The sequence below is a fragment of the Brassica napus genome, chromosome C9, assembly GCF_020379485.1.
Source record: "Brassica napus cultivar Da-Ae chromosome C9, Da-Ae, whole genome shotgun sequence".
Lineage (NCBI taxonomy): Eukaryota > Viridiplantae > Streptophyta > Magnoliopsida > Brassicales > Brassicaceae > Brassica > Brassica napus.
The window spans coordinates 56147285-56161904 of NC_063452.1; the positions used below are offsets into that span (position 1 = coordinate 56147285).

General features: G+C 36.9%; 2 protein-coding genes across 3 annotated transcripts; both read right to left on the bottom strand.

Annotated features, from left to right (window-relative positions):
• Positions 1-3474: 3474 nt before the first annotated feature.
• LOC106426134 (titin-like) lies at positions 3475-9085 on the bottom strand. 2 transcript variants are annotated; one of them, XM_048769067.1, is made up of 3 exons: positions 8868-9085; positions 5421-8508; positions 3475-5037 (listed from the first exon to the last, which is right to left on the bottom strand). In XM_048769067.1, the coding sequence occupies exons 2-3, from the start codon at positions 8472-8474 to the stop codon at positions 3865-3867; spliced, it is 4227 nt and encodes a 1408-aa protein (XP_048625024.1). In that variant the 5' UTR covers positions 8475-8508; positions 8868-9085; the 3' UTR covers positions 3475-3864. The 2 variants fall into 2 exon arrangements, with proteins under 2 accessions (XP_048625024.1, XP_048625025.1); XM_048769068.1 differs by lacking the exon at positions 8868-9085 and adding an exon at positions 8773-8834.
• LOC125575511 (auxin-responsive protein SAUR21-like) lies at positions 8868-10830 on the bottom strand. The gene has a single exon (XM_048769069.1). It carries the CDS (start codon positions 10342-10344, stop codon positions 10051-10053), a length of 294 nt encoding a protein of 97 aa, XP_048625026.1. The 5' UTR covers positions 10345-10830; the 3' UTR covers positions 8868-10050.
• Positions 10831-14620: the final 3790 nt, after the last annotated feature.

Sequence of the window (14620 nt, forward strand, 5' to 3'; positions counted from 1 at the left end):
GTTTATACATGGATACTAGGATTATTGGATATTTTTAGTGTATTTAGCCATAATTATTGGATATTTTAAGCAATAAAAAAAATTTCTCTTTTTTTTTCTGAGATCATTTTCTAAATTTCTTACCATAATTAATTACTTTTCGATTTTAAAAGTAAAACTAGACCAAAAAGGAACGAAACTATGTGTAAATTTATTCGTTCTTCAGTGTATTTTAGCTAGGTGTGTGTTTTTAGCCTTAAAACATTTAAAATGTTAACAGATTTATACATGGATACTTGGATTATTTTTTAAGAACGAATTTTTAGATGATATCTTAACGAATTGACAGGAATATCGTAGTTACAAATTTGTAAAATACCGGTAATGGTATTAAATATTTTGATTAGTAAAGTTCAAATCACTTTTACAGCAGTAAAGTCCAATCATTTAATTAAAACGTATTTATAAAAGTATATTAAAGCGATTAAATAGAGGATTAAAACGTGAAGAGGAGTTGGTGTGTACGTATATGAGGGATTAGTAGTAGTGGGTGGTGGCGTGGGTCCCACGGAGGTTGGTGGAGATGCACATTTCACAGTGAAGTTTCTGTTAAATACGGCTGCGTTTGGTGTCGGCCCGAAGAGTATCGACATCGAGGCCCGTTCCGCAGCGTTTTGGAAACCAAGTTGAAGTCATATTGAACCTAATTATTTTTGATGATTTTTTTTGCTTCAATATCTTTAGGAAAATTATATACAAGTAAAATTTCGCTTCTTTTTTTTTAACTCGAAATTTTATTAAATCTTTCATAATGAGATACATCATGATTACAAAAGCCGACATAATTTCACTTGTTAACATTTAATTTTTTCGATGCTGCTTCATTTTCCTCTTTATAATTACTATATCTCACTCACCAATAACAGTTTAGGTAACTGAATTTTTTTTGACAACAGTTTAGGTAACTGAGTTAAACTGATCAAAACAAATCCCCTTATATATTATTTGTGAAACATTACAACTTTTTTTTTTAGCCACATGTCATCACTAGGATGATTCTTAGAATTATTAGAGAAATAAGTTGGTCCATCTAATTATATAATAAGCTTTTTATTAAACTAACCATAAATTCATTATTAATGTCATTTATTATTTCCTTAAATAAAGATTACGAAATTGCCTAATGTGGGTAAAGTATATATGACAATTAATGATTTTGAATAATAAAGATCTGATAAAAAAATGTATCTTCAATCAAATTTGTTTAATTTAAAACTATTAAAATAATTTTTAAAAAAACACAATAACCATATTATAAAAATTTAGATTTTTCTGTATATTTTATATTTTGAATTTTAAAAAATGACTATAAATTACTAAAACTGTTAAAAGTCTCACATTCAAATTTTGCGATCCATGGTTTAAATTTTTTGTTATGACAAAATACAAATGATTACAAAATCATATAAATAAAAGTCTAATTTAATTAATCATTAAGATTTAAAATATATATGTATATATATCATTCTAAATTAAACTATAAACCATATTGAATAAATAAATATTTAAGTTTCAAAATTTACTTTGAATAATTTTTTTTTGATAAAAGTTTTGAACTAACATTGATAAATTTTTTTAAATTATCAATTACTAAAATTATTAATCCCACAATGAAAATTTTGTTATCAGTAATTTAAATTTTTTGCTATTAAAAATACACATGATAAAAAAACATATGAGTAGAAAGCATCATTTAAAAAAAATAGACATTAATATTAAAAATATACTATGTATGTTAATATCATTTAAATTTAATTACATATCCTATCAAAAAAATTTAAAAAAATGTTTGGATTAATAAAATTGATTTATACATTCGCACCAATTTAATTATATATGTAATAGTTACTGACTTTTAATTATTCAATATATATTTATTATTTCGTAATATGTAAGAACATATAATACATAAAATGATTTATATATATAATGTTTATTCCGCGCAAGTCGCGGATCTTAATCTAGTATATATGATAATTAAGTGAACTAGCCCATACATTATGTTGTAGATTGGATCGGGGAAAAAATATTAGTTGAGTGAAGAATATAGTAGTAGGTAAAGAAAGGGAGATTATGGACCCATGATGTATATGTTATAGCTTAAGATTCATAAACACAGTGATTATTGGTCTTCATCTTGTTGTTTGCTTGATAATTTGGCCACCAAACATTGATTCTTATAACTTTTATTAACTTTATCGCTTCCCTTGATTACATGTTACTTTTCCTTCTTTTTTTTCGAAAAAGATTGGTGTATTTTGACAGCGTTAAATTTTGAATATTAGTGATATTCATAAGACTCAGAGTCCATATCACATACTGTACTACAAATAGATTAGGAGTATAATATTTATACCAATCATTAATCCTCAGTTCCGTTACGTAACTCAAAGTCTAATCTATAGCACATACACTACTTGACTATATTATAAAGCTATTTTGTGGGACTTGTAAGAATATTCTACGTTCAACTGGTTTGGACTTTGGTGTGTACCATTCTCTTATAGTGTAAATTATGTAGGTCTTATTTTGAGTTTTAAAATAATAAACAAAGAAGATGATGCTGTTGCAAAGAGAGAAAACAGTCAACACAATGCTGCGTTTTCTTTACCAACGTTAACAAAATGCTTATTGAAGACTAGCTTGACACAGCATGGATACTAAACCCTAGGTAAATTATATGATTTGTATTATGTGCTCGTTTATTACGAGTACTTGGCAATCGCACAACAAATAAATTGAACAACAATTACATGTGAGTCGTGACTTTACAAGAAGATTTGCATATGCATTGTTTTGTCGGTGGATTTAGATCTACCATTATAACAGCAAACATCGCGCGAGCATTTAATGAAAAAAATTCCTTTTCATTTTATTGTTCTGCAGCCTAAACAGTAATACTATAAAACAGCTCAAATGCAGAAAGATCTGTAATGTACTTTTATGAAATTATTGAACTAATTCGTACGCTTATTGTGAAAATTATACGACCATACTATATGGTGTACGCCTCTTGGCCATCTCTTTGAGTTTGGTAGATCGTATAATAAACGGATCACAAAAAACATCCTTATTGCTGGATTATTAAACTTTTGTGATTAAACTAATGATAAATGCATGCTTTTAGCCATGTGACATAAAGAAAGATTACATGATTACATATGCATTATGATTTGAATTGAAATTTTTATAATTAAATAATTTTATAAATCTTTTGTATGTATGTTAACTTAAAAAACCTAAAGAAGATTCAGAAATCATTCATCTAAATCCCTACCACAAGGCTCCATGTTAAAAGTGAGCAAAACATGAAAATGAAAGCCAACCAATTTTTAGGTAGAGTCCATTCTTATAGATTACACAATGCTAACCCTATAGCTAGAGTTGAAAAGAACAACGATGTAGAGCAACTCTACCTTTTAGACAATGTTCAAAGAAGAATCCAAACATCAATACATTTCTTATTTCTCATTTCTCAGTTTCAATACAAAATAATTTAGAACAACCCCCAAAAACACGAGAAAATATTTAAAGTCACAAACCAAAAACCCTGAAAAAACCTCAGAATAGTATCAAAAAAATACAAATCAATAAATATGGAAGCTGAAACACGAGAAACGGAAACACACATACACATACATACACACAAACCGGGAAAAGGAGAAAACTCAGTACAAAAAAAAATGAATAGCGGCCTCTTCCTGCCCCTTTTAAAACAGAGCACACAGTCTGATGAAAAAAAACAAACCCAGAAGTGCCTATCAATTACCGTGTAACAAACATATATACTAGGAGTTGAGATGCATTACCCTTCGATATTGTTTTTCAATCTGAGTCACTTGAACTAGAGCTTGAGCTCGAGCCTGAAGAATCGGACCTACCCTTATCGTTCTTCTCTGTCTTTACTTCTGAGATGCTTTCCTCCGAATCTTCCCGAGTTTCTTTGGACTCAGGACTCTGTACAGTCCCATCAAGGTTACTTGAGGTTTCAGCTTTTGCTTCCTCAGTCACTACTTCATCGCTTAGTGTTACATTACTAGACTCAGTGGCTTCTGTGGGAATCACCACTCTTTCCGAGATTACTTCCGTTGACATCTCCTCTATTGATTTTGAAGTTTCCTCCAGTGATCGAGTTTCGGTAGACGATACATCGGATGTGGTTCTCTCTTTCGGTCTACTTTCCTCATCTTCTTCTTTCTCAGGTGTGTTGTTAAGATTAACATTTGTCTCATCAAGAGATCTTTCTTCAATTAAAGACCCTGATGGTTCCATTTCAACTCCGCACTTGGTTTCTCCAGACCCACCATCTGTTTCTGGTGACATTGGTTGCTTGCCCATGCTCTCTACTACAGCCTCATTCATAGCAGTATCTAGATCATCTTTCGACGTAGCTTCCACAACTGTTAACTCTGATTTTGCCTCTGTTGAGTTTTCAGAATTTTCTTGAGCCAACTGGTCTTGAACGGTGCTTGGAAGAATAACATCCTCAACCTCAGCTCCTTCATGGATCTGCTGGAAAGCAGATTCTATGTCTTCAACAGATCTCACTTCCAGAACGGGCAGAGCTTCCGTCAGTTCTTTGGCAGTGTCTGACCCTACTGAAGATGGCCCAGGTTCAGAATCTGTCACAACTTCCTTAACACCGAAGTCTCCAATCGTGTCAAGTTCAGACAACAACCCTTCATCAATCTCTTTTATCTCGTCTGCCTCTTCAGCGATAACTTCAGGAGGACTTTGAGATATTTCATGTAAATCTGTAAGCTGATCTAATTGCTCGACCACATGGTCAGGCCCCTCATTAACAGTCTCTTGGAAGAACTCCGTCTTTGAGCCTTCACCAACCATAGGTGTTTCGTACTCAGGAGACTCTGCTGGAGATGAGGATGTATCAGATGTCAAACAAGATAACTCTGTTGTATCCTCAGGAGCTTCGTGATACTCGTGGAAAGTGACGTTACGGGAAAAGACCACACTCAGAGGAGCTGCACGAGCTGGTTCCTGCAACAACGTAGCACAGCGGTTAGACTCCTGCTTAACAAATTGCAGAAAGAAGAAAGAAATTCAAACATTTTGGAGGTATTAGCTCTGATGTTATGTACAGTTCAACGTAAGAAACCACAAATCTAGAATACGTACCACTGTCAAATATGACATGGAAAAAAAAAAAATGACATGGGAATAATAAATAGGTAAAGCATGAGACTGCGCCGAGAATGTGTTTTTTTTTTCCACATGTGTCAAAGCACCATCAAGTAATTAATATCTTATACTTATAATCCCTTTATAAGTATATCACATAGACTATCTTAAGCTAAGAGGAGAGCAGTAGAAGATCGTATTACTAAAAGTATCTACGGGAGAACATAAGTTTCATGACTTACTTGATCTTCACCAGGTTCAAGGGATGATTGTTCTACCACAGATTTATCTGAACAGGTTGGTTCTCTATCTGATTCAGATGGAGTCGTTTCTTCGGATCCCACATTTTGAGCACTAGTATTCACAGAGTCTACTTCAATAACCATAGTTTGGTTAGAGTGTGTTTCTTCCTTGGCATCAGAAACTGATGACTGAACTGGATCTTGTTCCGCCTTCGGAGCATCTTCGTCATTAAATGAATGCGTCTCAACATACTCAACTGCTCCAGAAGACAGAGTGGCGTAGCTGTCTATTGGGATGTCTGCAGTGAATGTTTGAGGACTGGCTTCATCTTTTTGTTTATTCTCTTCCTCCTGCACTATGCCTTCAGCTACTGATCTGTTTACTGAAGTTTCAGCTATATCATGTACCACATCAGGTGATTCTTCCAGTGTTTTCACATGCTCCGTCGTGTCACCATATCCCAAAGGTGAACTTGTATCACCTGGGAAATGATGTTCAACCATCCATGTAGATACTACTTCCTCTTCGGTAGGAGAAACCAAGTCCACCAAAGATTCACTAACATCTAGCTCTCTGGTATCTACATCCTCTTTCACTTCTTCATGCAGATCTTTCAGGTCTTCTTGTCTAGAAACAGACAAAGGATAATCCTCCTGGTGATCAGCATTCTCGTTTTTATCAAAAGGTAGAGACGACGGATCAAGTAAGGCTTCCTCAAATTCAGACACTGAAACAGTTGAGTTCTTTTGACCATCAATTCCAACCTCCGCAACGAGAACGCTCGCCTCTCCTGTATCATGCATGCTATTCTCTCCTACTTCCCTTGTGCTTGTTTCAGTCTCACCAGGACCTATGCTTTCAGAATAAACTTCACGTTCATTATCTGCATTTTCTTGTACTTCTTCGTCACTCTTTCCAGGTAGATCTGGTTTGTGATCAGATGATACGGAAGAAAATGATGGGAATCTACTGGCTGAGGGAGGACTCGAATCATAGACAGGTGTTTCGTGGTGGTCGCCCACCAAACCACAAAGATCATGAATTGCTGACTCCTCCAGGGAGGGGAGTGGAGTAATGAAAGCAGGCTCCTTATCATGGTGATAATCATCCTCCATCCCTCTTGCAACGTGAATATCTGATCCTCCAGAAGAAGTACCTGATTTCTCATGAAGATCAACTTTCTGCTCTGAAATCAACACTGCTTCATTCTCACTAATATGCGCTATCTCTTCTTCTATCTCTGATAAAGATGTTTCACCATCACTGGAATCCTCTTCATCATGATTTGTCTTATCAGGAGTTTCTCCGTCCATCATGTTTGATTGCTCATGGTGTGTAACGTGTGTTTCTGCACTTCCTAATATTATCTCAGCCACATCAAGATGACGATTTTTGCTATCAGCTTGTTCATCAAAATCAGAATCTTCTGACAAATGACCCTTTTCTTCATCATGGTCAGAAGCCATATCAGTTTTAGCTACATCGGTTTCTCGATCAGCATCATCTTCATCCACCTTCTTTTCGTCACTCTCTAGGATTGTGCAGACAGATTCAGTATCAGGCACAGAACTGACTTTTGATTCACTAACTTCACTGAGCTGCCTTTCAAATGGATAATAGCTCGCTCTCTCGTGTGCTAATCTTTCCAGCACGAAGAAAGGTCGTAGCCTATCATGTCTGGGACCTCCGAGCATCGATGGACCTACACTAAAACTCTCATGTCTTCTGAACACTGGCTCCTTACGTTGTGGAGAAGAGAACTCTTCCTCAAAACCATCACCCTTGAGGTCTGGCTTTTCTTCATTTGGCTCGTACGGAAGATCAAACGGGTTTCTTCTCCTCGCGAACATAATGGACGGGGCAGAGCCAGGGATAGGTGGTAATCCCATATCATCATATGAAAGATCAAATGGATTCTGCCTTGCGGTTGAGATTGGCGGCATATTAAAAGGAACATCAGCACAGTCAAAATCAATCAGATTTCTCATATTGTTGCGAGCCCTTCTCCTGGCGATAAGACTCTCCAACCGTTGGTTTCTTTCGAGCTCGAGACTTCCTAGATCCATGACGTTTTTTTGGTCAGCCTCTGTCCATTTGATAGGTGATTTACTTTCATCGTCATTCTCTTCTTCCTTCTTTTCCTCTTCCTCTTCTTTCTTCTTGTTGTCGTCCTCTTCTCCATGACTCTCGCTGTTAACATCAGACTCCGTTCCTTCATCGCTATCACTACTACTCATATCTGGCTCCTCTGAAGTTGCATCTGATCCTTCAATACCACGACCTGGATTCTCTGAGTGTAAAAGCGGGTGAAGCTCATCAAGCATGGGGATGATGTCTGTCATAGAGGGGTCAGGTGAAGAACTTTCCGCACCATCAGAACTAGAATCCAGTGAGTCATCATCATCATCATCATCCTCGCCCTCCTCATGCCTCATTGGTCTCCAAGGAGTTAAATCCACCTGATCTTCCTTTGAATCGTCCATCATCTCATCTAAAGAACCACCAACATTCCTCCATTGTTCATCACGCTTCCCATCATTTCCAATAAACTTCTCCTCTTCTCTCTCCTCAAACCTTACATGAGTATCTCGTTTGGCCTCATCAAGAATCTGATCAACCAAAGGCCTATAATCAAATGGTTGACCATCACCGTCCTCAACCTCACTCAGCTGGTTTTCCACTAATCTATCAGCAACATCTTTCTCTGTGCCCACGAACCTCTCCACCTTAAAACTCTCGTCGCCTCTCTCAACAACAGTGGGATCCCTCGAAGCCTCAGTTGTGAAAAGAGCAGCCTCGTGAACAGTGGTCTCCGGTTCTGTTTCGATCTCAGGTATAATATTTGTCTCACCGAAACTAAGAATAGCTCCAAGCAAAACGAATGTGCAAACCAGAACAGGAGATGCAGCCAGCAAGGGAGAAAACAAAAGAGGACAAGCTCTATACAGAAGATACGCAACCCCAACACAGCCAAGGAGATAGGGATGAGTGCAGATCCATCTATAGGAAGTTCTGATAATAATGACAAATAATCTCCGCGTATGAACCCTCATCTCTTTTTTTCTTTTTCCTTCTCCAAGTTCTTTTCTGTATAAAGAGTTGAGAGCAACAATCACGAAATCAGATGGTGACAGTTAACATTACTAGAATAAATCTGAAACGAAGTTGACAGAGCATTACACAGTTCATAAACTTCTAATAAAATAAAGAGAGCAGCGTTATTGATCGTATTAGATATGCAACTTTCAACCGTAAATTAATAATGATCGGATCTAACGCACACGAGTACAGAAGAAAGGTAAATCATTTCAATCAGATTGAGAATTAGATCGAGTATTCTGGTGAACTCACTCACTAGTCACCAGGTACGAGCAAACAGATCGTGGAGAAACAGAAATTAAATACTAGGATATAAGGAAATGAAATTTGGAAAGTCAGAGACGTACCTTACGGAGGTAGGATTGAAGAGAGAGGATAAAATAGTTGACTAGACGATACAGAGACAGAGTGAGAAAAGAAGAAAAGTGAGCTATGATTGTTTGTTGTTAGCCTTCTTTTACATCAAAACAAATGTAATTGTTCGTTGGCCTCTCTGCTGATTACGGTGGTGGCGGTGGCTACTTTCGGCACAATTATTTATGAAATTTATAACGTAAGATAATAAAATATCTGATTAAAATTCTGTCCGAATATCTGATTAAAATTCTGTCCGAATATCTGATAGAATTAGGCCTGGGACGATCCGGATATCCATCCGAAAAATTTAGGATATCCGGATCCGTGGATTTAATATTCCAATTTGGATTCGTGGTTTCCGGATATCCGTCTCGATATTCTACTATCCGCGGATATCCGGATACGTAAAAATAATTAAAATAATAATTTTTTTAAAAATACTATTTTTAATATAATACATAAATATATTTATACAAAATTTATATATGTCTATAATATTGTAAAAGCTAAAATATAATATTATAAGATTAATTCATGTATAAATATTAATATATCAAATATAAATATTAAAGAAATTTAAAAATTAATGTGTTTTAAAAATACGGATCCAGATCCGGATCCAGATATCCAGACCTTAAAATTAAGATATCTAGTTTGGACGGATCTAAGATTCAACTATCCGGATTCGGATCCGGACACCCCGAATATACTATTTTCGGAGCGAATCTCGGATCGAATCCGGATCTCGGATAATAAGTCCAGGCCTAATTATAATCATCTTATATCGTTTGTAAACACAAAGTACCAAAAAAAAACTAAATATGTTTAAAGAGTTATTATATTAATCAGAGACAAATTTATCTTACATCGTTTAAAAAATTAGATTAATATTATTATTATTAAAAAATACAAAATTTGTATAATGGAAACTTCTATATCATTTTAAACTACAATATAAAAATAAAAAGGCAATTCTCTCAAAATTATCTTCAAATGTTGTGGCCTTTCTTTAACAGTCGATCCAAACCCTATTTGACATGATCGTTTGATCTGTGTCATTCACTCTCTAAACAACTCTTTCGAGAAGAAAGAAAATGAGAGAAAGCTCCTATAACTTACAAAGAATAAGTCTATTGCTAACTCAGGAATAAAAAAAGATTTAGATGATAATCATCATTGGAGCCTAGATGTTACGTTGATGAAGATATCTTCAGGACAAGGGATCGTTAAGCCACCCATCGGATGATCAAACCCAAACTCTTCCTCGGATTTACTGAGAAGCGCTTGAAAAGAAGGCTGGTTGAAGTATGAGATTGGCACCACATATCTCTTCTTCTGGCTCTCTCCAACGTACACCGCAAGAAACCCTTTCGGTGCTGCCGAGGCTGCTCTTTTGCTCGTGGAAGCTGCTGAGACTGAGCAGCCAAGAATCTTCTTTGCACCCAATAGACTTCTCACCAAAGCCATTTCTATGTCTTTTCTCTGAAAAGTTTGAGTTCTTTTGAAAGTTTTGGAGATGTATGGAAAGATTTAAAGTTATTGGATTGTTTTGTTGTTGGTTGATGATAGAAATTAGAATGGCTCATGCGTCTATATATATAGAAAGACCAGTGAAACTAATGTATTGAAAAGTTTCTGGAACAAACTTGTAGTCTTTGAAGCGTTGGGACAGACTAGAACAGAGCGTATCACATGGTTCTGTCTATGTAGCAATTTGTCCACTTGGATAGCACTCTCTCCGTATGCAATTCACAAGGGCTTGTCTTCTCGTTGTTTCTGAGATAAGACGTACCCCGCGACTCAACTTGCACCGTTTCTGTGAATTTGTGACGATTAAGTGGTTGGCTCGCATGACTATTCTCTAAATTAACTCTATGGTTGAAATGAATTTAATGAGAACTTTAAAGTTGTGAAATATCAAACAAAGTCCCACATTGGATATTAGACGAAGGAATGTCTAATATATAAAGAGATGTTCAACTCAAATTAGTACGAGGCCTTTTGGGAATGAGCCCAAAAGTAAATTCATGCGGGCCAGCCTCTTAGGTCCAAAGTGGACAATGAGATTTCACAATCCCAACAATTGGTATCAGAGCATGATGGTCAACATGGAGCTTGTTAGTGGCGTACCTACGACACCAGGTTGACGAAGATCTGCAAGAAGACCAAAATACCTTTCAAGTAGGAAGTGGACCCTTCAAGTAAGAATAAGGAAGGTTCGGCAGAAACAATCAAGATGATCATGAAACCTGTGATGACATTCTCAAAGGACCGAGATGTTGTGGGAGGCGCATTCTCAAAGGAAAGAAACACACGAGATGAGGGTGGTCCTTAGTTTGAGGGGGAGAATGTGAAATATCAAACAAAGTCCCACATTGGATATTAGACGAAGGAATGTCTAATATATAAAGAGATGTCCAACTCTAATTAGTACGAGACCTTTTGGGAATGAGCCCAAAAGTAAATCCATGCGGGTCAGCCTCTTAGGCCCAAAGTGGACAATATCGTACTAATCGGATAATATAGAGTTGAACATGAAATTTCACAATACCAACAATTGGTATCAGAGCCATACAAGAATCCATTCGAGTTTGATACAACATACATACAACTATGGCGTATGTCGAAGACGAACCTACGGCGACCAAGAAAGCTGGACATGCCTCCATAAAGTTCCCGATGCTAACTGCGTCAAACTACACCGTCTGGTGTATGAGGATGAAGATAGCACTTAAGGTTAGTGAAGTATGGGAAAAAATTGATCCAAGAACCAAAGATGAAAAGCAAAACAAACTTATGTATGCAGACTCGGGACAAGAAAGCTATGGTGGGTACGGAAGAGGTCGAGGACGGGGCGGTCGCTCACCCTGGAGAGGTGATCGAAGAATCAAAGATAGTAAATAAATTCTTGAAAAGTCTACCGAGAATGAAATATATTCAGATTGTTGCCTCAATCGAACAGCTTCTTGACCTCAACTCAACAAGTTTTGAGGACATCGTTGGTAGGCTAAAGGCCTATGAAGAGAGAATTACTGAAGATGAAGAAGAAGAACATGAAGATAAAAACCAAACCTCGCTCATCTATGAGTATTCAGATGTGTTTGCTATGCAAGAACAGAGACCACTGGGAGAAAGAAACTTGATGACAGATCACGGGTGCTTGTACACTTGGGAACAGAACCAGGATCAAAGGCGTACCGCCTACTCGACCCATCAAGCAAACGAATCAGAGTAAGTCGTGATGTGATCTTTGATGAAACAAAAGAATGGAGCTGGAACAAAACAGAGAAAACAGAGTGTGATGACGCAGGAAAACCATTGTCGAGGTTAAACGTTTGGATAATAATGATGAGATCATTATCGAGGAAGGAGATGAGAATGAAACCAGTATAGAGATCAATGAAGAAGAAGATCTTGAAGAGGAAGGAGACGAAGTGCAGCCGCAACTTAGAAGGTCACAAAGGGTGACTGCGAAACTCTCATACCTCGATGACTATATCATCTTGGCCGAAGTAGAGGGTTAGCGTTTGTTGATGATAGTAATGATGAACGAGGTAGTTTATCTCAATGAAAGGAAGGTGAATCCAAGCACGTTTGAAGCCGACTTGGATACGATGAACATATGGTATCTCGACAATGGTGCGAGTAACCACATGAGTGGAAACCGTTTGTTCTTCAACGAACTTGATGAAACCATCTTAGGAAAGGTGAGATTCGGATATGATTCTCGAATTGACATAAGAGGAAAAGGCTCGGTCCGTTTTATCTTCAAAGGTGGTGAGAAGAAAATCTTGAGCAATGTTTATTACATTCCTGGACTCAGAAGCAATATAATAAGCTTGGGGCAAGCTACTGAGGTCGGATGCGAAGTACGAATGAAGGATGATACGTTGACATTATTAGATCGTAATGGAAGATTAATGGTGAAAACTACACGATCCAAAAATAGATTATACAAGGTCATGTTGCACGCTGATCAAGCTCAATGTCTTCTAGCATCATCAGCGAGTGGATCATCTATATGGCATGACCGCTTAGGTCACATAAACGCCGAGAAGTTAAAGATGATGGTCAACATGGAGCTTGTTAGTGGCGTACCTAAGACACCAGGTTGACGAAGATCTGCAAGAAGACCAAAATACCCTTCAAGTAGGAAGTGGACCCTTCAAGTAAGAATAAGGAAGGTTCGGCAGAAAAAATCAAGATGATCATGGAACATGTGATGACATTCTCAAAGGACCGAGATGTTGTGGGAGGCGCATTCTCAAAGAAAAGAAACACACGAGATGAGTGTGGTCCTTAGTTTGAGGGAGAGAATGTGAAATATCAAACAAAGTTCCACATTGGATATTAGACGAAGGAATGTCTAATATCTAAAGAGATGTCCAACTCTAATTAGTACGAGGCCTTTTGGGAATGAGCCCAAAAGTAAATCCATGCGGGCCAGCCTCTTAGGCCCAAAGTGGACAATATCGTACTAATCAGATAATATAGAGTTGGACATGGGATTTCACAATCCCAACAAAAGTGGGGACTGGTTGTTCTTCAACAAAAGACCAGGAAAACACATGTTTTTGTCACTGGTTAAGTTAAATAATTTAATTTACGCATGACGGTTCTGGGTACAAGCATTTCGGACTTTGAGATTGGCTATAGATAAAGGGAAAAAGAAAGAGTACGTAAGATACATTTGATCAAATGTCTGATATTGTTATGCCAGTTGTAAGACTGATAAATAGTAAGACATATTGTTGGTTATGATAAATTGTAATTCCGAACTGGAGAGAAGAAACAAATGAATACCGACAAACAGAAGATAAAGAAAACCAATAACCCTTTCGTTTGGTACACAATAAAAAAGAAGAAGACAAAAGTGATCAAACTTAATTAGTTAACTTAGGAAGCCCCTTAGTCCAATGGCTTGACTAAGGGTTCACTAATGCTTCTACACCAGCAGGTCCAAGTTTCAATTCCCGGAGAAAGCGATTTATTAAACAATTATGCAGGCTACAGATGAAAGGCTTACAAGAGATCTTCAACATGGTGCAAGTAAACTCGGTCAGGCGTTAAATCAGTGTTAAAAAAAATTAGTTAACTTATGTGGGCCCGAACCCAGTTTGACGTCTCTTACGTAAAAAGGGTTGCGAAGATGTGTCGGAATGAGATCTTTTTCCCTCTCATCTCGTACCGAATTAGAAGAAGAAAAAAAAGAAAAAGAAGAAGAAGAAGACAAAAGTGATCACCAGAAGTGTCTTGTATAAATTGAATACATCCTCAGACGTTTACATCGCCGGCGATAAGAGCCACCGCTCTCAGATCAGGAGCTCCCATCGGTTCTGTCTGTGTGTTTGGGAATTGATGTGACATGTTGTTGATCGGATTAAATTGAAATGTGTTACTGGTTTATGTGTGGTCGAGAAGAGTTGTAAACCGAATCAAACCAGCAATTAAAATTCTCGGTTAAGATTAATTCTTGTGTTCAGAAGAAATCTAATGTTGTTGTGAACAGAAAGAAAGAGGGATTATGTTAATCTTATTATTCCATAGGCAAGTACATATATATATAGATACAAAGCTAGGGTTCTAGAACCCTAGAACATAGGTTTAATGGGCCTAATGGACATCCACACAATTGGTTCATAACACTCTCACTTGGATGTTCATTACAAAAATATTTCCTAAAGCGCGTAGAATGCTGCCTCATTAAAAACCTTACCAGGAAAACCCAGTGGAAAAAACCATG